Raw genomic sequence first — 25,345 nt, 5'->3', positions numbered from 1 at the left:
CGCCTCCCACCTCCCCTTCACCCCCGCGATGCTAAATTTATTTTCATAAAAATAAGTATAACAATCGACTTATTGATGAAATGTGATACTGGAATTCAATTTTGTGTATTTTCTAGTATCGTTTTTGCAAGATAGAACTGCACATTTCACCATGTTTATTCGTAAATATTAAAAAAATTCCAGAGCAACGCACTTCGACAGCACTCAACCACGACTACAAGCGCTCGCGGCGGGAACGTCGTGTTGTTCCCACCTGTGCCTACTGTTCCCACTTGGTTATTCGCACTCTATAGATAGTATAATATAATATACTCTAAGGGGATAATATTATTAATATTATCGCAGCGCAACGGAACTGTGTTTTCACATTATTATTGATTTGATCCTGCTTAACAGAAATTATGGAAGAAAAAAAAAAGCAATATTTTTTATGGTATTGACTACTAGTTCAGCCATGAATTGTTTGCATATCATTGGCATTCAAATTAATAATAAATTAAAGACGTTGATATAAATTCTTTTTAATCTGTGGTGTCGTAAGTGGTGTCAGTTCTTGAGATCGAGAGCATAGCCAACAGATTTCAGATACCTACCAATTTCGAAGCACGGAACTACCGAACGGTGGTGGTTGTGGTTTTATTTCGATAGACTGATGGCATTGTAAAATCGTAGTTTTATGATCTATTCGTGAATTAGCTTTAACTTTATATTTGTACAATTATGCCCGACAAATGCTATTTCTCTTGTACTAATGTACAATTTATATTACTACAAAAATGAAAATGTGTCAGCGCTCATCAACAAATGGTGTTATAGCAGAGTGTTCAGTCGTCATGTAAAGGAGGTTAGGACTATCAATTGAAAATTAAGTAGGAGCTGGTCTTTTGTGGAGTGTTTGTGTAGTGAAGAAGTGATATTATCTGGTGAAGGTGATAATTCAGACTCAAAATGGCGGATCTCGAGGCTGTGCTGGCCGACGTCAGCTACTTGATGGCAATGGAGAAGTCGAAATGCACTCCAGCAGCTAGAGCAAGCAAAAAGATTGTTTTACCAGACCCAAGGTAATGTCTCTATATAAGTTGTCCTGTCAGTGACAGAAGTAGGCTAGTGCTCAGTAGACACTCTCGACTTGTTTACATATTTTGCGTTATTTAGATTCTTATGTTTTATCCTATTTTGACCATTCATTAACACTTCTTATCAATGAATCATACTGAAATGATTGGAATAAAGTTTATTTAAACTGTTGGATAACAAGGCGGCGATTCCAGTTATTATGATTATTTATACTCAATGTGAATAATACTATGAACTGGAAGAAAAAGAACTTGAGAAATTTTTGTTACAAAATAGGTATTGTCAGATATACATAATTCGTCCATGATACACAATTAGCTATCAGTATAATTACCTATTATTAGTCAGCTGTTTTCTGGACAAGAAATGTTAATTGATAACTTCGTAATAGTTATTGACCTTTTCAGTATGAAATATGAATATATGGTCAGTAGTATTTCTAAGTTACCTTTTAATGAAAATAATATAATTTCTTTATGAAAATACTTCTATAACTTAAAAAAATAAAACAAAATTTATTCTTTAAAAAAAAAAAATTTCGAAACTATTGATATATTATATGTATTTTTGTATGGAATAAATAAAGTTATAGTTATAATTGTTGAGTATTTATATTTAGCAACCTTTGGCAAATATTTTGCTTAAAAATCAGTGTGAAATAGTATCATGTCAGTGCTATTGTCAAAGGCCTGTATCTGGATCTTTTTCCTCAGTCATTTCCTTTCAAATATTTCTTTAATACAGGAGGTATAATAACAACCCTTTGCATATTTTCAAGGACAGTGATGATGGCTGACCTGAAACTATATTTTTAATGACAGCTTAATTTAAATATGTTTTTATTGTAAATATACAAAAATAAACTAAATTCAATGAACAACTAGACAGTCATAAATGAAATCTCTCACAGTTATACCTAGTCAAAAAACAACAACAATATTTATATTATGAAACAACTATCTAATGCTTTTTACAGCAAATCCCTAACAGCATTAACGGAACACAAGATAAAACTGTGTGCTCTTGTTATTTAATGTTTACATATTTACCTATTATCTTCATTTAGAAACTAGTTTGTACTTGCATAAATTATATTATATACAATATAGTCAGTTTAAAAATAGTTAGTTATTTAAAAATATGTACAGTAATTCTCTTAATAGTTCAATTAAAATATCTTATAAGGTTGTTTTCCTACTCAAAATAAAATAAGGGCTACTTATGTATTTTATTAACATTGGCTAACATTGACTTTATCTTAATATATATAAATCACTAGCGGTCCGCCCCGGCTTCGCCCGTGGTACATATGAAAAATAGATGTTGGTCGATTCTCAGACTTACCCGATATGCACAGAAAATTTCATGAGAATCGGTCCACCCGTTTCGGAGGAGTATGCAGACTAACATTGTGACACGAGAATTTTATATATAAGAAGAATTTTATATACATGTATAAGATGTATAAGATGTAAGGAAATCATCACTATAAATATTTTTATAGAGTAGGTATATATAAATTACAATAATTATAATATAGTAAGCTAGTGATCTGCCCTGCCTTCACCCCGGCATTCAGAAATCATTAGATACATCATATTCGGGGGTCGCGGAAGAATTCCAACAAATACCCGCGGCCCCATCATTAAAGCGGCTCGACGGAACACAGTGGGGTTTTAGTCGGTAAGAATCCGACATAACCCACGGCTCCTTCCCCGGGGGCCGTGGGTATCTTTGGAAGATTTCCCCACTATAAAAAAAAAAAAAAAGATACATCATATTCGTCCAAGAGTGATTTTTATTAATCGGCCCAATAGTACCTGTTATAATCAATAAGCATATGTTGTATATACAAACAAACATAGTATGACACCAATAAATCAATTTTTAAATGTCGGACCTAAAGCAATACTGGAATAGTCATAATGGTTGTTTATATTTTTATCAAAACTTCTAGGTGAAAGTTGTGGAAATGTTGTTCTTTTTTTGACTATTTTTACTATTTTATATTTGGCTAGCTTCCGCCCACGACTTTGTATGTGCATCTCCGTTTTTCCCTGTTCACGCACGAATTTCGGGAAATCCTCGGGAAAAATTGGTTCGAATTTATATGTTGTAGTTACGGTATAGTTACATATATACCAAATGTTGTTTCAACATTCCCTTTTAAAACCCATATAATAAAGGTACCGATAAAATATTCTTGAAATGGTTATAAGTTATGAAAAAGTCTGAACTTTTGCCTAAATACCAAGTAAGTTAAGAAAGTCATATTTAAATATGATTAAAAAAATAAACATTTTTTATAATAAAATGTGTGTGTAATGATTGTATCCTACTATATAATAGTACTTAATGCGAAAGTTTGTGAGGATAGATGTATGTGTATGTATGTTACTCTTTCACGCATATATTACTGAACCGATTACAATACACATATAGAGGGTAACTTGGATTAACAAATAGGATAGGTTTTATCCCGGGATTCCCACGGGAATGGTAACTATGCGGGTTTTTCATTGAAAACACGGACGAAGCCGGGCTGGTGTTAATAACAAGTTTGAATGTACACCTTTAGGGATAAATACAGGTGGTTTTATAACAAAAACTGCCTACATTTCCTAGAAGAGCAAGGTGCAAAATTACGAGAAATGTTGAAGCTTTTTGTATCCTTTATGTCATCGTAACTTTAGAAATCCCATAATGCAACTTTCATTTTTCCTTTTATATAAATTCGTACGAATTGATATTCTTCTTTCAATTGTTTGCTAGTTTCGTAAATTATTATGCTCTGAAAAAGTAATAGAATAAGAAAGATTTAGCCATATAAGAATATGAATTATGTTATATATGTAGTAAACAAAACTATAAAACATTTCGACCCGCGTTTTTATATGCTAGGTCTCGTATTATAATATGGTTTGTTGTATATCATGTTAAGGTTGGTAATAAAAAAATAAATAATCATGTGTTTTTTGTTGCAGTGTACGGAGTGTTATGCATAAATATATGGAAAAGAAGAATGAAGTAAATTTCGACAAAATATTTAATCAAGTTTTAGGTGAGTTATAGGTACTTAATGATGTTTTTTAAATGATTACTGGTTGAATTACTTGATAGTTGCATATTTCAATTAAAAACTGTATTTATCAGAGATTTTTATTGGTAAAATAAAAAATCTGATTGCATTATTTTTATCTTGTGAACAATCAGTAGTTAGTAGATATTTAATCAGTGATATGTTGCTCAAGCCCACTGAGTGCATATCGTGATAATTTAATTATTTATGTAGTAGGTACTTGTATTGAGTAAGCTCAGTTTTTATTTATGACGTATATGTATTTATAAATATAATTTCGGTATTGTTATTGCATTTTAGGGAACTAATTCCGAGGTTTTCCGTGCCGCGGACTTGTAAAAAGAAACGACTGTTGATTGTTTACGTATTTGTTGATAATTATTATTTTCTACTCAACTAGCTGACCCCACATTGTCCTGTCTTCGCACAAACTTTCAAACAGTTTATATGGCTTTTATTTTCGCATTTTTATTTTTTTATTTTTGGCGAAAAAGATTTAGAGTTTTCTTTCATATGATACGTACAGATTCCAAATGATTGCCAATCTTCGCTGTAGACTGTACTTAAACTTGAAATTACATATATGTATTTTATAAACATATCACATAAAGTCTGCGATTATCCCAAAATTGCAAAGATTATAAATTATGAAGCATAATTTTTCATTGGCCTTTCTTATTCGCATTATTATAATATACATTTTTGTTTGCAAGCTTTTGTATTGTTGGTACTACATATTTCTATTTTATTTTTAGTGCGTGTGCGATGATTGCTTAGCTAGAAAAATAATCAGGTTATACGCTTATTCTGTAGTGAATAGACTAGGTATATGATATGTAGTTGCTTTTAGTTAATATCTACTGAGCTCCCCTTCAAATAGAGAACTTAAAATAACTGTTTGATTAATGACCTAAGTGCTAATAACGCGAGTACCGAGAACAATGCTGTGGAAATTAAAATGGTGACAAAACAACTATGTTATAGATGTAAAACGATGTCACTAATAAAAAATTGCGTAATGAGGGTACTTAATTTATTTCCTGTTCACATTAATATTAATAACACAATTGAATAAACTGCGTAGTTTTTTGTGTCGATACGTTATTTGATTATTTTATAATGAAAAATCAAACAAAATAAACCTGCTAGTTTCTCGATGTCGAAACGTCAAAATGAATGAAAGGTTACTTCAAGATGCGTTGATTCAAAATTGAAAAAGTCTGCCTGAAAAGACAGTAAATGTTTACTTGAATACAAAATTTTTAGCTTAGATTTTTAGGTCTTCTTTTTAAGTCTTAACGATTCTCGTTTTAATAAAAGAAAACGCGTTTCTAGTGGGCGTAGAAGGCACAAGCAAGCATTTTGTACGACATGCAATGTTTTTAAAAGTAGCTGTAGTAGTGGGACGTCTATCATTAATTTTTAATATTGGCGCTAATCCCCCCGTGTGTCGTGTAATGTAATCTACGTAAGTAATATGTTCTTTGTGAAGCGCTCTCTTTGAGTGGGTTCTCTTCATATTTTGAGCAAAGGTTGTGAGTCGTCATTATTACTAAACCACTTAGTTCATGACCCGTTGAAATATCAGCGGGAACTAACTGAAAGTAGCTCCTCTGGGATAATGGCTATAAGTCTGCGAAATTTTAACTCAAACTTACGCTTTATTATGACTTTCATAACAAGATTTTCTCGTTGAAAGTTTACAGAAGTTGTCTCATACGTGTTTTTTCCTAATGGATATGCGAATTCATATTATTTCTTTAAAATGGATTTTATTAAAGTAGACGGATTGTTTATATTATATACAAGTGTAGGGCTTTGATCCTCTCGTGTCTCTGAAAAGCATTAAAATAGTACAACAGTGAAAAGGTGTATGCCAATATGAGTGTACATTAATTTAAAATTAAGATCATCTTCGACAGACCACAAAAAGCTTTTTACCTGAAATACCAAACACGGCACGTTAAAAATAATAAGAAGTCGTTGCAATAAACACTATTAAGGCGACTGATAGTCTATTTGAGTTTGTGACAGACTTATATTAGCAGTGGAGTTGGTACTCTAGGGCGAGTTACAAACGCAATTTACGGCCCCACTTCCACTTGCAGTAAATAACTTTATCGAGGGCCGTTCTATGAGCTATGTTATGAATGTTTTTTGCTTTGCCGCTGATGTATTTATTGGCGTGGCCAGCAAGTCAATTATGTGACATTCGGTTGGAAAATGTTAAATTGTTTTAATCGCTGGATTAAGAATAGTCCACGATCCTTCGCCCATTTTTGCAAGTGATTACTATCAAGCTAATTTTCCGTGAGTAGCTTATTTTGATGAGACGCCCAATAATTTCATGTACGAAACTCGATTACCACAATCGAGAACCATCAAATCAAAATATTTTATCCTTGTTACCTCTGTTAGCTACCACCATCGAGAGTTTCGTACATGAAATTATTGGGCGTCTCATCAAAATAAAGCTACTCACGAAAAATTAGCTTGATAGTAATCACTTGCAAAAATGGGCGAAGGATCCTGGACTAGAATATGGAGCCCATCCAGGTACTTAGTTATTTTAGAGGTTCAATTCGGTAAAACAAATTTAACATTTAAATAAACATTTAAATATTTTCTAAACACTTAACTTTAAAAAGAAGATAATGTGTTTTTATGATATTTTTTTACTTGTAAGACATTCTAGGAAACTAACGTTTCGGCACAATCTCTTTCCATGAAATAATTTGATCCTTTAGATTATGTTAATCACGCATTACACATACAATCATAATGTGCTAATATACACCGATCCACCGTTTTATCACATTGTTCCTAACCTTTAAAATTAAAAGACAAAGTGTATCCTGTGACATTTACTAATAAGCATACGTGTTTCAGAAAAGAGAGAAAGCTAAAGAGTTGATGTTTTCAAAGCATTATGATCGTCAGAATTCTATTTAATGTGAATAAAAATACCCAGTAAGGACAGTATCTTATCTAATGTATAAAACGTGAGAGAAACAAAGATGTTAGAAACAACTTGAAATTTATTAGGCTTCATTTCTGGCAACATCTCTTCGTGTTGCATAATAGTTTCTAGAATTGAATATTGCGCGACTTCAAGAAAACTTTTATTATTTCAATCCAATAAATCACCAGCGAGACTTTCAATAATTGGATTGCATCAAAACTCAAATTCTATGAATCATTAAGAAATCAAACTTTTGCTATCTTCAATAATTGAATTTCTTACAAAAATCTGTTGTAAATTTATTTTTCTTTGGAATTAATTAATTTCCAATTGTTTTAGGTTACTTATTATTTAAGGAATTCTGCGAACAAACGTCAGAGGAACCAGTGCCACATTTAAAGTTTTACGAAGAGGTATGATTATGTCGTACACACCCTTCTATTTCAAGTCCAAATATATACATATTAAGAAATGAATGTAATGAATTTGTTACAGATTAAATTATTTGAAAAGCAAGAATGTGTCGAAGAGAGGCGGCGGATCGCGAGGGACATTTATGATAATTTTATTATGAAAGAACTCTTAGCTCATTCCCACGTAAGGATATTATTTGAATTAATACTATAAGTGTAGGAATTCGAAATTAGCTTTGGATAGCCTCGCGAGAAACGTATTATCCGGAAAACCAATATTTTACGCACTTATTTATTAACGAAAATTGTATTTTCTTGTTGCTATAATATTATATATGTATACTCGTAAGTCGTATGTATGTGGAATACGGTAAACGTTGGTAAAAATTAATAAATTTTCGAGCTGTTATATTTTGTATTTATGCAGATACCTACGTTCTGGTAATTAAAGTTTTGGTAGCATTAACAAAATTTGACATGTGCAAACTTCATTAAATACCAGTCAAAATTTCCATTACCATCGAAGCTAACGTTGTATGAGTTTCTTTAAGTACACACTTTTGGCGTCGTTCCAAAAGAGTGCCTCTTCACAATCGTTCCTTCCTAATCGAACGTGGATTTAATATCTTTTAGACTATTATAATGCTAATCCTCAATGTTCTCGTGTATTTTAAGTATAACAACGGCCGTCTCGAGATTTTATTGGGCATAATTAAAATGCGTTACTCTAACCGCGCGCCGTTACAGTATGTATGTATATGCTTCTTCATTAATGCATTTACGAGAGCATTGTTTATCGTACTCTATTTAACGAGCAACGTTGCGTTTTCATTTCCACGAAATTCAATTGGGTAGCATATCGGTTTAAGACGTGATTAAATCAGATACTGACGAATCTATATCCATGTAAATTAGAATACAGCAGCAATAATCTATAGTAACAATACATTCTGTCACTGTGTACTTGAATCACTTGAATGGTGTTTGCTGTTTTTCAACACAAGCAGATAAAATACGTCTATAAATTCCCTTCGACGCGACCTAATTCCGCTTAAAGATTGCGTTAAAAGTTTCGTAGCTCCTTGGTGAATAAATTGAAGAATTCAAACGGCTTTTTCAATTTGATGGGAATTGTTTCCTTTTCGACGCGTAAAGACTATCTACTTATCTGACGGAGCTGTATCAGAGAAGCTATTTAGCGATTAAATGTAAATAAGGAGACACGTTTAAGACTTAGCTTATGAGAATAGAAATGATAATTATTAAAACGCGTGTTGAAACCAGACTGCTAAATATACAAACCGCAACGTCCGTTTTGTTGATTTTCATATTTCAATTGTTTATTTAATTCCAGGATTATTCTAAAGAGTGTGTAGCGCATGTACAGAAATATCTAATGAAACACGAAGTACCACCGAATCTCTTTGAGGTAAATGTCTGTATAGCGGTATTTTGACCCTCGTGAGCTTATATGTAGGTATTCTAATATTTTATTCATGTTTTAGCCGTACATTGAAGAGATTTTTCAACATTTAAGAGGGGAGCCTTTTAAGAATTTTCTAGAAAGGTGGGTTGAGAACGTGTTTGTGTTGCGTTTATATTTAAGTTAATTTATAATTGAAAAGAGAGTGACTGTTTATTCTTTCTTATAGCGATAAGTACACGAGATTTTGCCAATGGAAAAATTTAGAATTGAACATACAGTTAACAATGAATGACTTTAGTGTCCATCGTATTATCGGACGAGGAGGCTTCGGCGAAGTGAGTATACTTAAATACAATTATCCGTTATTGAATTTAAGTACACGTGCTATGTTTATTTAGAAAGCTAGTAGACATTTTGCAGTCATGTGATGTGTGACATTCCAAAGTAACGAAATAAATATGTACTTGTTTCGACTCACGTCCATTACATATTAAAAAATCTTTATAAACACAAACAGTTCAAAAAATTTAATCCTTCAATGTAAAACACCGTTTCTGTTAGACACTGTATAGAATTTGTAGTTTGTACATAACTCCAAAATACTATAAAAAAAAAACTAAATACACAGAAATTATGTCCGATTAACAATTAAGCTTTATTGCGGGAAGTAGACAACTAGTAGTTACGTACCTACATAATATACACCGAAAATGCAATAAGATGATACAATATAAACCACAACGAGTACATTGTATAAGCAATAGTTTTTCAAAATCGATTGAACCCAAATTTCTTCAAGCGCAAATAACAATTACCAACTTTGGCAATCGCAAAATTTGCATATATTTTCATGAATTTAAACTAAAACCCGTCTATGTATACAGGTATATGGATGCAGAAAGGCGGATACAGGGAAGATGTACGCCATGAAATGTCTGGATAAGAAACGCATCAAGATGAAGCAAGGCGAGACGCTCGCACTCAACGAGCGGATAATGCTCTCTCTAGTCAGTACCGGGGTGAGTCCATGTTTTATTACAGTTTGGATTTATTGATAATCTGTAGTGTAAGTGCAATTTGATAGGGCTTATTCTTGAAAACAATTCAATGGACAGTTCTTATTAGTATCCTGTGACGGAGAAATAGAACTTTAAACTACATATACTATTATAAGAATTGTGGTAACCAGACAGCTAGGTTGTATAAAATATATCTATAATAGCTGTGCCCCGCGAGAAATCGCAGGTGAAAACCCGCTGTCGAACCTGCGGGAAAAATGAAGTAATTCTATAGATCATGAATTATTCTGATATAATGCATTTTACCTACTGTAAAGTTTCATTCAAATCCATCCAGTCATTTTTCGTGAAAGAGTATCAAACATACATAGAAACTTAGGTTTTTAATATTAGTAAGATATTTAAGGCTTTTTCCTCCATAGTATATGCGTACTTTTTAACCGACTTCAAAAAAAGGAGGAGGTTATCAATTCGGCCGGTATGTTTTTTTTTTTTTTTTTTTTTTTTTATGTATGTACACCGATTACTCCGTGGTTTCTGAACCGATTTACGTGATTCTTTTTTTGTTCGATGCGGGATGGTGTCGAATTGGTCCCATAAAAATTTTATTCGGATAGGCCCAGTAGTTTTTATTTTATAAGCATTTTTGTCTGTATTTGTAAATGTTGCAAGTGCAAGTTTGAAGTCGGTTGTTTTTAACGCAGTTATTGACTTGTTATATGTAGGTAATTCCTTTCGTATTACAATGCAGATGCCTGCAAACGACGTATAAGCACATTATTATATTTATTATTCTTCTTGTTTTACTCAACGGTAACTAAAGTATATTTAAATAATGGCGTATTTAAACTTTGGAGTTCTTTATTTATTTGCTCACGTTGAATTCATTTGAAGTTCAACCACTTCAACAAAAGTTTAAAGTCAATATTGTTGTTTTATTCTTGTTTATATTTCACTTCTGTACTCATCCTGCGCTTAATAGATTCAAACACCGCTAGACACAGTTTCAGAGTAGGTACAAAAGTTAAATCGTACAAATAATAGGAAAAGTTTTATGCACTCACTATATAACCTGAATATCATAGGGCCTCGCGAGGCGAGCACTCAAGTGCCTAAATTGGGTTTGCGTACGTGAACATTGCCTATCTAGGACGTAAAATTGTAGTTTCACTCGAAATTCTTCAGCATTGTAAGGAATTTAAAGTTAAGCATGCAGGATTATGGTTAAGCCGACACAATTTTTAATCTCCTCTACTGGCTGACGTAATTATAAAGACACCTAAACGTTGCATTCGTTACCTTCTCAACGACATAAATATTATATTTTCAAAAGACTGAATGAAATTTTTTGATGTGAAAATATCATAAAAATTCTTATTGGATAGTGCGAACGAATCGTCTAAATTTTAAAACGCGTGGGTCTATCAGTCATCGGTCTGTCACAGTTCTAAAAAGGTATTGATAGATGAGCGCTACTAAAAATGTCCACATAAACCAAAATCCATTTTATTTTCAACACATAAGCTCGCTATGATTATACTTCACTTTTCATATTACATCTTTATGAAATGCACACTATGAGAGATATAATATGAAAAGGTAAGTCATGTTTTAATGAGCTTTTCTGTAGTTTGTATAAGTTAAAAGAAAGTTCTATTCAAGGATAATGTGAAGAAAGAGATTTTCTCTTTGCGTAGGCGGTGGCTCTATATTTTTATGGTTACGCATAAATAACAGTTTCAACGATCCAGTTCCTTTTCTATTAGTTTGATAATAATATAGCGATACAAAAAATACTGTAAATATTTATTGGATTTAATATGTAGTGCAAATATGATTGCTAAATATTTTGTTGACACATTAACATCAGTAATTTATTGTATGTAGTCATTCGTATGTTATAGACTTTTTCGTCTTGCTTTGTCTGAATACTTTGCAATGTAATGTGATAATTTCGATGTTGTAATTTTGCGTAAATGCGAATATGGAACGTGTCGTTATATTATAGATATAAATTATACGATTTATATTTATAGATATAAATCGTATGTTATTTATCGGTTATCTGTAGCTTAGTCGATAACAGGCTACTTTGATTCAGGACAATAGCTTTACGATATACCTACGTATAGGTAATAAGCGATATTGCATCGGGGACATAAACGATATCCAGCCAATTGGACTGAAACGAATTGGCTCGCCCTCAATTTGTCGACGGACTCCAATCCGCTTCCGCTGCATTTTGTTTTATAATCCCAATTGATTCTTCCCCATTTTGCTCATCAACGTGCACTTTCCTTTAAACGACAATATAATGTGTTGCTACATTTTTATTATTGCCGACCTAAAAGCCTTAACGTAACTTTAACGAGGTCGTCGGTATTGGAACTTTATAAAACGGAAAACCGCCTCTATTCCTCCGCCATAATGTATTAAATTTATGTAAGTTTTGACATGAGTTTTCTTTTGGGCCGATCTCGGCTCGAACTTCATACTATTATATGGTAATAAACGATTTAGTTTTATGTTAAAGGGTAACAAAACTCGGCTTTATTAGGGTTATCCGATATTGATGACGTTTATGCCCACGCATTTCGCATAGCTATAGATATAAACAGGGTCCATGTTATTCGGCGATAAAATTGCTGTAAAACGTGCCTGATGTTATGGGAATCTCAGTGGAGTATGATAGATTGGATATTTAATCGTATATTGCAACTGAATGCAATCACTCAGAAGTTCAGAACAATTAGTATTTATTACATTACAGTATTTGTTGGGACTTTTTATTAATAGATATCAGCTCATTGAGACGGATGACTGAGTTTAGCTTTTATGAGCGGTCGTCTGGTGGCTCGGCGCCGCCTCGTCTGCCAGTATGGGCAAAATAACACTTACACGACTTAAATCTTTTGGACACGGTTCGTCTACAAGCAGTTGAGCTTAGCTATGTACATCAAATCCGCCCAATGACTTCATTTTAGTCAGTCGAGCAGATCAGATCAGAAAAACTTTAAAGTACTTATCACGAAGTTCATGTGGATGATACTCATACGATACAGAATTTACCCACACAATAGACGTTTTAATTGTAATAGATTATTCATTATAGCAATTCAACGTATATCCCTTTTATTTTAATGTAAGTCAATTATGATGTTATGTGTAATTAATTTTGATTATCGTTAAAGTGCTTCTATTGATAAAATTGGTTAGCTTCGCAATGATAAAGATACGTCATAGCAGTTTATTAGAATACATATTATTATCAATGTAATTATATTTTGATTATTTATTACTAGGCTTATATGACGCAGGTACAGCTACGTAGGTATGTTTTAGCAACGCTATACGAGAGTGTACATTCACATGGGCGCTTACGCGATCGCTGCTCAACAAAGGGGACGAATTCGTAACAAAAACATAATTATTATTTCCGTTTGCCACACCACAGGTTGACGTTATAACTGAAAACGTTTATTGCCTGAATGCTATTTTAGCTTTCTAGTTTCTCAACACTTCGAAAACCCTCGATTTATGCGTCGGATGTTTTTTTAAGGTGGAATAGTTACCTAGGTATTGCAGTTATGATTTCACTAGAAAATTTAGAGGATGTATAAAATAATCGGTGATATACGCCTGAGTGGATAAGTCTGGGGGAAGTATTACTGTTCTTTGCTCATCGTACGAAGAATTTGCTTACAACGAGGAAAATAAACATCTCAAAGGAAAAAAGCTTTAAAATGTTGCACGTGTGTTAACGTCACGAGAATTCCCAATAGGTACCAAAAAGTGTGGCAATTGGCATACGTCACCGTAGTCCGTAGTGGCGGAACTTTCCTATAGTCATCAGACCCAGTAGGTATCACGTAATACTGACATCAGTTAGATTATGATAATAGTTATTGGTTTAATGTATATTTTGCTATTTTTATCAAGACAATATGTCTATATCCTAAAATATCCAATTGAAATTGTTAAACTGCATTGTTTCCAAAGAGCATTAAAAGTTAAACTAATAAGTGTTGGTATCTCAGTAGATCCTTAGAATGTTAGGTAATCTTATAAGAAATAGATCACATGATTTATTCCGATGTTTACTCGTCTAGAAAATATCAAACGGCCGTATTTTCTCAAATCAAAAGCTAGACAAATATTTCTGCGCCATAACAAATATTTCTCCATATTTCAGGTGGACTGCCCGTTCATAGTATGTATGACGTATGCGTTCCACACTCCAGATAAACTTTGCTTCATACTGGATCTTATGAACGGCGGGGATCTACACTACCATTTGTCGCAACATGGCGTCTTTAATGAGGCTGAAATGAAATTTTACGCTGCTGAAGTTATATTAGGTGAGAATTGAATTACTTTGTTTTAGTGCATCTCCTAGTTTGTTATTAACTTAGACTTGTATAAGTTCTCGATATTATATTACGAAATAGAAATTATCTTCAAGCTCAGTTAACGGGTATTACAAATAAAATGTAGTGTTTAGAATTAAGAAATTTATAAGTGAAAGACGTTCCCAAATAAATACGTTATCATTAATCCTATTTATTAGGGTTCCGTAGCCAAAATGGCAAAAACGGAACCCTTATAGTTTCGTCATGTCCGTCTGTCCGTCTGTCCGTCTGTCCGTCTGTCACAGCCGATTTACTCGGAAACTATAAGTACTACAGTGATGAAATTTGATGGGAATATGTGTTGTATGAACCGCTACAAAAATATGACACTAAATAGTAAAAAAAAGAATTGGGGGTGGGGCCCCCCATACATGTAACTGAGGGATGAAATTTTTTTTTTCGATGTACATACCCGTGTGGGGTATCAATGGAAAGGTCTTTTAAAATGATATAAAGTTTTCTAAAAAACATTTTTCTTAAAGTGAACGGTTTTTGAGATATCAGCTCTCAAAGTCGTAAAAAGTATGTCCCCCCCCCTCTATTTTTATAACTACGGGGTATAAAATTCTAAAAAAAATAGAGGTGATGCATGCTAATTAACTCTTTCAACGATTTTTGGTTTGATCAAAGTATCTCTTATAGTTTTTGAGATAGGTTGATTTAACTGTAATTTATTATATTTGCTGCTACGGAACCCTTTGTGCGCGAGCCCGACTCGCACTTGGCCGGTTTTATTTAAGTGTAATAGATACCCTATTAGGCTTTTATCTTTTACGACAAGGGTGCATTAACTTTTTGTCGGAATCGTGTAAGGAGAAAGCTGACGTTCTATAATGAGGAGCGAGCGGAGAGGAAAACTCAGTGTTTCATAGTATTTGGTTTAAATAAATAAATTTACTTAATACATATGAACAGCGACATGAAAAATAATCCCAATGACGAGCTATCGCAGCAATATAAAGTAACATCTGTATCCTAAATCACGGGCGTATGCGTCATTTCGATTATAAAAGATGAATCAAACATACTCGTATCAAAACGAAAGTCATAACAATATCATAAATAGCTGAGTTACAAAAATAGGCGTGATGGTTTGTTTAAAATCGTGCTAGACCGGCAGGCAAGTGGAACGTGAAATACCCATTAATATTAACTAGAGCGACCAAGCGAGCTGCAAGTACGTAGCTTGAATACACGTCGAGTGTGACGATGTACGACACCAAATGGGCGCTATTTTATAATTCCCTTTTATTTCTTGTATAAAGCCGATTTTTTTAAATATAACTGAATAACTGCTAAATAAATTATCAGCAATTGTTTGTGAAGAACGGTTTTATGGGTAAACACTAAACATTCAGATAAAGCGCATGTTTATTGAGATACTATGAGATTTGTACAAATTTTTAATACGTTGCTTGAATAGACGTTGAATGTGATACTGCGCCAAATTGGTAGCACTTTGCAAATGTGCTTCGTAATTCACAATCACATATAATTCGAGTATAAAAATGATTAAATTTAAGAAACTCGTATAAACATTATTGTCCTACATTTATATGAGGTCTATTAAATTGTTTACAAATATGTAGTGCTTTTATGAGATTGAACGTTCAGATAGATTTAATATGATATTAGAATATTATAGTTTTTTTGCGAATTGGGAATTTTCAAACAATGTTGACAATAATATGTGAGACACCATAGATTAAATACTGGAAATTTTTCATTGTGAACGTGTCGATTTGTATTTTAAAATCAATACAACAAATAATTGTTAAGATTGATTTAGTGCACTTGTTAATACTTATCTGAAATCTTAAATTTTTTTCCTCTATAATACTTAGCTGGTAGCATTTCTTCAAGCGATCAAGTTTATATCAATAAGATGTATATCAGACCTCTTGTAGTCTTAAAGGCCAGATGTATATCACCACTTTTCTATCTTATCAGAATTTCTATAGTTTCCAACTTTCCAGTGAAGAATGATGTTTAATTTTATAATAAAAAAAAGGAAATATATTATGTACCTAACTCAATAATATAGCTTTTTACTAGTGACATTATTTTCAAAGAAGGTATGGACTTTTTAATTTTTGCATTATCCTCTTGATATTTTATTTTACATATTATTATTGTGTTGTGTATTAGTGTTGTGTGTAAATAGACTTTTTAGCCTTAAATATAAAGTTCAATTTCCTTTGTAATCAGGTCTAGAGCACATGCACAAACGTCACATCGTGTACCGAGACTTGAAGCCGGCGAATATCCTGCTCGACGAACACGGCCACGTGAGAATATCCGATTTGGGTCTCGCATGTGATTTCTCCAAGAAGAAGCCCCATGCTAGTGTGTAAGTGTCATTTTAACAGAAAATATTATCGAATGCTTTAACAAAGTGGAAAGTAAAATCCCGATTTTTAATTTTTTGTAGTTATGAAATGTATGCAAGAATATAGCCCTAGTTTAGTTTTAACCAGCTAATAATTGAATATTACGATACGAACCTGAGTATGGTTTTATCTGCTACTAGCTTTCCGCCTGCGGCTTCGCCCGCGTTTTAAAAAAAAAACCCGCATAGTTCCCGTTCCCGTGGGATTTCCGGGATAAAACCTAGCCTATGTCACTCAGAAATGATGTAGCTTTCCAACAGTGAAAGAATTTTTCAAATCTGCCAAGTAGTTTCGGAGCCTATTCAATTCATACAAACAAACAAACAAACAAAAAATCAAACCTTTCCTCTTTATAATATTTGTATAGACTAGCTGCTCCGCGCGGTTTCACCCCCGTGGCTCCACTCCTGTTGCCCGTAGCGTGATGAAATATAGCCTATAACCTTCCTCGATAAATGGGCTATCTAACAACGAAAGAATTTTTCAAATCGGACCAGTAGTTCCCGAGATTAGTGCGTTCAAACAAACAAACAAACAAACAAACAAACAAACAAACAAACTCTTCAGCTTTATAATATTAGTATAGATTACTTACAAGTGAAATGCTAAAAATGTCACTAACTATTACTGTTTTACTGTTACGATTCAGTATGTATATTAAAATAGGTTTAACTCAGTTTAACTAGACCAAGTAGATCATTCTGTTCTATGACTATTTATTCAGCCCACTAAAATCTTATAATTAAAATTATAATATATGACGTTACATATGTATTTTGTAAAATTAAATTGTAAAACTGACATGATTTAAAAGAGCAACTATGGAGTTTCATACTGCTTTCCGAATCGGTGGTAAATTTTAAAATATGTAATTACGTTTCAAAAGTGCTTCATAAGAAGTCTAATTGAATAAATAAAAATGTGTGCGTGTACTAGTGTACACACGTAAGAAGTGAAACTTCTCTATGACCTTATTTTTCAAAAAATAATTTACTATATGCAACTTTACAGAAATGCGTCAATCACGCGTGGTAGGGATAAAACCAAGATGGCGCGTAACGGAAAAATGTTACACTAAATTTTTTTCCAACCCCGATAAAGAAGTTTCACTTCAATATATGTTTGAGTTTGAGTTTGAAAAAATCTTTCATTTCAGCGGCACGCACGGCTACATGGCGCCCGAGGTCCTCTCCAAGGGCACGGGCTACGACTCGTCCGCGGACTGGTTCAGCTTCGGCTGCATGCTGTACAAGCTGCTCAAGGGCCACTCGCCGTTCCGCCAGCACAAGACGAAGGACAAGCACGAGATCGACCGGATGACCTTGACAATGGTAAATATCAGGATTTTGTTTTGGGCTTTTTGGGGTGTTGGTAGAAAGATTAGCCAAGCTTTCATGTATACAGTTACTAAGATATACGCAAGTGTAACAAAATCGGTTATGTACAGAAGTGAATTGATACAGACTTAGATTATTAAACCTTGAGATGATAAGGATTTTAAGCGCTGGAAAATCTCAGTATTACTATTATTAATATAATTTAATAGTCTCTTTTTAGTATCGATCGATTTTTTCAAAAATATTATTTACATTTGAATTTCCATTACCTACTTAGTTACTTCAAGTTTGTTTATGAAAAGTACAAAGTTGCGTACAAATGTTTATTGTTTATTCTAAATGAGGAATTTATTGAACTTCTTAATTGTCCTCTTAGAAATACCGTATTCCTACAGACATTTCGTTTATATTCTGTTTTCCGATTTAAAGGAATTCATTTTACGCGCAACTTTCGAAAATACAACAATTATGTCATATTACTGGAAAAATAATGTTCGCGCACATTACGCGAAGCGAAATTGAATCACTTTGATTTACTGACCGTTGAATTCGTATTCACATGTAGGTCAATGATACTGTATGTCACATAACCGCAATATATCACGCATCAAAATGAGAGTTCACATCTCTGGTTCACTGGAGTAGGTTGTGTGACGTCATCGTTTAGTCATAACACGAACTTACGAATTTCTCGATCATGACTCGCCTATACACATATTATGATATTACACAGGTGTATACAACATATTGTAGGTAACGCTATTGACGTCAATAAAAATAAATGTCGTAGGTAATTTAATATTTTTTTAATGAATAACAACATTGTTAACGTCATTACGCTAACTACACAATAAAATAGTAATAACATTGATTGATGAATTATCACTGATGTACGTCAGTGTTAATAGGACATTATTTTATCGGTAATTAATTTAATAGTTATTTTTATCTATACAATATGAAAGAAAATGTTTTGGAAACTAGAACATGTGTTTTTTTATTACTTTATGAAATATAAAAACTTAATTTTCGTTAAAAAACAAATAGGTTTTGAATGCTGCTTGGATGTACAGGTGCTAGTTTTATTTTTCTTAGCATATTTTTTTCGATAAATATTGTATATTATATGAATATTTAATAACTTTAAGTGTGATTATGTAAATAACGCACTGACATTATAAAAAAACTACTGGATCGATTAAAATCTTTTATCCCAGGTTATTTTGCATTTTTTACGCGTGTTACCGCGGGAAAAGTCAGGTCCCAGAATAAGTGGCTAGTATAATAATAATTTGATACATTACACATTACATATAAAATAAGTTTTCTAAAATACCTATAATCAATTTTTATTCTATAGTTTATAATATTGTAAATGTATGAACTATTATTATTTTATAACAATTATTATTACCAATAAATGTGCCCTTGGACTTGATAAAATAATGTTAGAGTTAGAAATATAATGTCTACCAGAATGTGGAGCTGCCGGAGTCGTTCAGCCCGAGCCTGCGCAGTCTGCTCGAGGGGTTCTTGCAGCGGGATATCAATAAACGGCTTGGATGTAAGGGAAGAGGGTAAGTAGTTCAAGTTTTATTAGTTTTATTGAAGTGAAAACTTCTTTAGCGGCGTTGAGCACTTTTTCAGTAATGGGTATAAAATCTTAAGACGATACACAAAAAAAAATCCACTGCTTGGCGGGCGGAGTCTAATAGCTCGCTATCGCGAACGCGGGTGTGCGCGAAGTCATTCTTGCAAACTCGCCGCGCTGCCGCTGGCCGACTCGGGACAAACATGTATGGAGTCGTCATACAGTTATAATATTGTTATACTGTATTTATTTAATTGTTGATTTATTGGTTTTATTTTCTTGCTTATAAACAAATAATCTTCTTTTAAACAACTACTTAGACATTATTAATAATTATTATTATTTCGTAATGTTAACTTTATTACAAAATAATACAGGTTATAAATAATCTTTAAAATAACAAAAAATATTGTTACTCTGAAAAAATGAAATGGTACTCAATAACGCGGACTACTGAATTGATTTAGATAGAATTTGATGCTGACGTAGATATTACATCATGGCCAGAAATGAAAGGTACTATTCTTGAAAGAAGTCATAAACCCTATAAACCCTAATTCTTCTCAGTCAAAGTCAAGAGTGGAAGATATCACTAATACAGTAAAACTGATGCGAAACTTTGGATGTTAATTTGTATATTTTTTTGTTAGTTGTTACTTAATCACGTCAAGACTACATTACCAATTTTGATAAAAATATAGCTAATTGCCTGGTTTTACACATAGGATACTTTTTATCCGAACTGAACACTTCTGTGGGATAAAACAGGATTCACGATATAACCTAATTCCACGCGGGCAAAGCCGCGGTCGGAATGATATTTTTTTAAATAAAAAAATTGTTTTAAAAAAAACACAAAATATATTGACGCATGTATTTATTTTTTCCACTCTATTATAATTGTAATTATTCATTACAAATAATCAAAATAAAATAGCCAGAACAAAGTTAGGCCCTGGTAGGGTAGGTAGGCAGGTACAGCAATGTGAGACGAACACTGGCTTATTTATACCAAAAATAATGTATTATAAACATTAAATTAAGTTTACAACAAAAATACATAATATTAGCTAATGTGAAAACGAATCAACCAATCATCCCACAACAATGAAATGTGCACACAAATATTCATCCAAATCGGTTCATGTGATTAGGAGGAGTGACTGCAGCGCCATCTTCCGGGCCCAATTGTGTTTCCAGATCACCCAGGAACTCAATTTAATATACTTACACAAAATTTTTCGAAATGAAAACTCACATTACTATGTAAATATGAATATAAACCTGTTTTAGTACTAAGCAATTTCCCGCACAGGTGTAGTAAGTATAAATGAAATAAATATCAACATCAAATTCTTTATACAACATACTTATCTACCACCTACTAAGAAATGTAATTCTTGAAATTTTTTCGTATTTTTTTAAATATAATACTACTCCAATGAGCTCCTGTTCCATATTACATCCACCATACTTCCACTAAGTTCACCATGATTTTTTATTTCTTTGCACTTTGTTGCTTTTTGCTAAAAATGGAATCATGCGATAAAACCAGTAGAGCGTTGATAACATACATTTTTGACTGAATAAAGGTACTTACGAAGGAGTGGGTTCACATTGTGAACAATCAGTGGGTTTATTTTCCTTCTGGATTCCGGATTTCTGAAAAGATTATTTATGCTATAAATGAAAAAATCTTACACATTCGTTATGTACTTAAAACAGGGGTACATATCAAATATCGTCTATAATACAATTATCATCAAATTTAAAATAAAACCAACTTACTTCATTAATTTGTTCCAATTGTAAGCATTCTTTTTCCTCCAACCTTTATGTTTCTTCTTTTTATTTTCTTTATTGTCCCCATTTGTCTCATTTAGTCTTATCGTGTTGTCACCCTTTTTTACGATTGCGCAAGCGACACAAGTTCCCCGTGTGACGGCCGTAGCGGGAATGACTCGTGCAGCGATCGGGGTAGGAAGGTACAGGGCGGCTCTGGCTATATTGGCTGGTCGCGCGCTAATTTCAAGTATTTCTTGTTTATTTCAAAACCATCGCATATTTCAAAATTCTAACACGGTAGACGTATAGGTTGTATATTTTATAGTTAATATCCAAAAAGTCGTAACTTTACGTTTGTTATTTTGAAGATGCCAGAGATTAAAAAAAAATAACAATGAGAACTTTGTATTTTTTTTCTATCGAGAAAATATCATGGAATCATGTTTCTAAAACGGTAGACGTATTGTGTTACTATTGAACTTTCTTGTCAAGAATTTTCATCACGACAACTTTAATAATATAAAAATTACGAAGGTTTGAAAAGGGCCGTAAATGTTAGAAAAATTAATTCATCACCTTAAACTCGCGTCAGGACACGTGACCTGATCGAAAAAGCGTAAGACGGATACCATTCCAAAATATCAAACATGCTCAACGTTAATAATCAAGTTTTCACTTCTACCGGCACTTCCGGAGTGCAACCCATCTTTTTTTAGATTTAGGGCTGGTTTAGCAGCTTCTTGATATGTTCTAAGTTTATAGTTTAAGTGATTGATAATATACGATCGTAAATACGTTTAAAAGTATAAAGAAAGCTATCAGGGTGGTCAATAATGCGTTATCAGGAAGTGGTGAAATCGGCCCTTAATCTCATAAGCTAACACCTGACTTCATTGGAATATATTGTGAATGTATAAAAATGTTGTAGGTACATAATACAGTATTCAAAATGAATAGAAGTAGCTTTTGAATAGTTAAGAATGTATGAATAAATAATATATTGCCTGTAGATAACATCTTACTTGAAATGAGAAATAAAATCTAATTGATTGTTATTACATATTATTATTTTTTTGAAATCTTTTTTGTGATCTAATGCATGGAAACTGTGATATTAGAACAATTGAGATTATCTATTCACGACTGTTATCTTACACATAATATTACAATGTACACAAAATCACCTCAAACCAACCCCGCAGTGCCGACGAGGTAAAAGAGCACGTGTTCTTCGCGGGCATCGACTGGCAGCAAGTGTACCACCAGAAGTACACGCCGCCGCTGATCCCGCCCCGCGGGGAAGTTAACGCGGCCGACGCGTTCGATATCGGCAGCTTTGATGAGGAGGACACTAAAGGGATTAAGGTATTATGACGTAACAATAAGATGGGTTTTCTATATTTAGTTATACTATAAGTACAAGATACAAGTATTTCGCTTAACTCGGGACCCACGGTTGTACAATTGTAGGTCATATGTCACAAATAAATTCATTTCATTTTTAACACGCTTTTATTAGCTTCACTTGTATGTTTTTATGTAGCCGACTCCTGTAGACTCAATTTTGACGTACACTTGGATCAAGGATTGGTGACCATACAATAATTTCATCTATTTAGGCGTGTTTTTTTTAACTGGATATGTACCTTATTTATGGATATGATATTACATTTACAGACTACCTATTTATGAAAAATATTTAATTTCAGCTAACGGAAGCAGATCAAGCTCAATACAAGGACTTCCCGCTTGTAATATCGGAGCGCTGGCAGTCTGAGGTGGCTGAAACTGTATTCGAAACGGTCAACCAGGAAGCCGATAAGATGGAACACAAGAAAAAGTCCAAACAGAAACAGAAGTTTGATGCCGATGAGAAAGGTAACTTAAACATTTAAATTGATCTTCAATGGTATTTTCTAATAAGAAGAAATATATTTTTCTATAATACGACACTCAAAAACATGCCAATTTATTTTGTTGTACTCAAAGAGGTTTATATATACAGCTAGTAGTTATTTACTTTCTTGTTATGAATAAATATTTTTCGCTTTTTCAGAATCCGATTGCATTCTTCACGGCTACATCAAGAAGCTAGGCGGGCCGTTTGCCAGCGCGTGGCAAACCCGTTATGCCAAGCTGTATCCCAACAGACTCGAGCTGCACTTGGAGAATAGCGCTAAACCTGAAATGATTCTACTGGATATCGTCGAAGATGTCTCTTCTGATCTGGTATCAGTTAAGGGCGAACAGTGTATCGTACTCCGCACTAGGAATGACACTAAGATTGTCCTCACCAATACGGTTGGTTAAATAATTTTAAAATTATAATTTTAATAAATTTTTTTTGTTAAACACGCACCTGGATTCTGTTTACTGTTTTATTAAAATTATATAATTGAATTATGAATTTAGTATTGTGTCGTTATATGAATTTTTATATTTATAGTATTGTGTTGATTGTAAATGAAAATGAATCATTTAATAATATTTTACAGGACGAGATAGGTCTGAAGGAATGGGCACTATCACTACGCTCTGCGCACAAATGTTCTCAAGAGCTACTGGCGTCGATGGCGAAGAAGGCTGGTAAAATCTACGGCACAGATGGTGCCAAGGAGTCGATGGCTCTCGGGCGCCCGCCCCCAGCCGCCTCCCCGGCGCTCACGAGAGCCCCCAATGGGAACAACTAGCACGAGCTTTCCGCGCCCAATAAGGGCGCGAAGATGTTCCGCCGCTCCAAAAGTGCGGCGCAACTTATCAAGTGAACCGTTGTACCGAGTGAACTGTGACGCGCCGGTCTCGCGCTCGCGTAGTGTAAAGTGTATGTGCCGTGGTTGATATGTGAGTGCTGCTAAACACGAACAAGACGCGGATCGTCCCGCGGTTTGGCGGCGCCCGCTCCCCTCAGGTAAGCCACGCCCGAAGCCAATACGTTGACGTTGCGGCTCATAGAGCCACGAACTATAGTGATAATTAGGACTGCCAATTATTACTAAATGAATGCTGTTCGCATTTTTTTATTGTTGTACGAAGTATGTGATAGAACCGATCAAATTTACGGAAATTAATAATAATGTATCAACTCGATTTCGTTTACCTTGCAGTAAATTTTCAACTGTGGAAAATATTTTTTTTTTTATAATTGTTTGCACCGATTGAACTTTGTAATTATAAATGTTCTGGATGTTGTATTTAAATGTGGTAGGTACTGTAAAGAATAATTAACGTAATGTTGATTAGATAAATATAGCATTTACATAATTGTCTGTTTTGTGCAATAGGACAAAATTTATAAAAAAATGTAATTATGATTCCTATGTAAATTATTAACATTAGAATGTTGTGACATTTTAAAGTCAAAATTAAGTAATGTATTAATTATTATAGATGCTTCAAATATTCAACTAATATTCTAATTAGGATTTAGCACTCTGTTACATCTCTGACTATTGCACATAGAATAATTTAATCAATATTTTATTAAACTACTGAATTTTATTTTATACATCTGATGGCTCTCTTGTGCAATTTTTTTATTATGAATATAAAAGTTCCTTTTTATCAAGATACAGGACTACACATTATTTATTGAATTGTACTTAAATAATAGATTTTCCATTCGTGTTAATAACTACTATATCTTTAGTTTTCTTGTTATTTATTTACATAGAAGTAAATGTAAGTAGCTGTAATTTTTTAATCTATTCATGCAAATTATAGAGGCAATAATCATTTAACAAAGTAAAAGCGTGACAAGTAACAACAATAGTGATATTTAATGTGTTTAGAGAATTTTTTAAAACATTCACTATGTATAGTTTACTGAATATACCAACATTTTTCTACTGTTTTCTTTA

The 25,345-nt window shown here is 33.2% G+C and overlaps 1 protein-coding gene and 1 long non-coding RNA gene across 3 annotated transcripts; one reads left to right on the top strand and one right to left on the bottom strand.

The window, feature by feature from the left end:
- Positions 1–566: 566 nt before the first annotated feature.
- On the top strand, positions 567–25,333 carry Gprk1 (G protein-coupled receptor kinase 1). 2 transcript variants are annotated; one of them, XM_090108412.1, is made up of 16 exons: positions 567–1,061; positions 4,062–4,138; positions 7,458–7,531; positions 7,614–7,715; positions 8,886–8,960; positions 9,037–9,098; positions 9,184–9,292; positions 9,842–9,976; positions 14,169–14,334; positions 16,594–16,735; positions 17,932–18,106; positions 19,589–19,689; positions 22,691–22,853; positions 23,198–23,366; positions 23,545–23,789; positions 23,984–25,333. In XM_090108412.1, the coding sequence occupies exons 1-16, from the start codon at positions 949–951 to the stop codon at positions 24,176–24,178; spliced, it is 2,103 nt and encodes a 700-aa protein (XP_089964538.1). In that variant the 5' UTR covers positions 567–948; the 3' UTR covers positions 24,179–25,333. The 2 variants fall into 2 exon arrangements, with proteins under 2 accessions (XP_089964538.1, XP_089964537.1); XM_090108411.1 differs by having other exon boundaries at positions 19,571–19,689.
- On the bottom strand, positions 20,566–21,658 carry LOC149903441 (uncharacterized). The gene is made up of 3 exons (XR_016457411.1): positions 21,492–21,658; positions 21,304–21,365; positions 20,566–21,229 (listed from the first exon to the last, which is right to left on the bottom strand). It is a non-coding gene; the product is annotated as an uncharacterized LOC149903441 (long non-coding RNA).
- Positions 25,334–25,345: the final 12 nt, after the last annotated feature.

This window comes from Colias eurytheme, chromosome 13, assembly GCF_061535395.1.
Source record: "Colias eurytheme isolate Ceu_HAF_F1 chromosome 13, ilColEury1 Martin Lab GWU primary, whole genome shotgun sequence".
Taxonomy (NCBI): Eukaryota; Metazoa; Arthropoda; class Insecta; order Lepidoptera; family Pieridae; genus Colias; species Colias eurytheme.
This window is presented reverse-complemented; position numbering and strand designations above follow the sequence as displayed.

Coding starts and splice junctions, on each gene's coding strand:
- Gprk1 (XM_090108411.1), top strand. CDS start 949: ATGGCGGATCTCGAGGCTGTGCTGGCCGACGTCAGCTACTTGATGGCA. Junction 8,961..9,036: donor TACCACCGAATCTCTTTGAG/GTAAATGTCTGT, acceptor TTCATGTTTTAG/CCGTACATTGAAGAGATTTT. Junction 23,367..23,544: donor GTTTGATGCCGATGAGAAAG/GTAACTTAAACA, acceptor TCGCTTTTTCAG/AATCCGATTGCATTCTTCAC.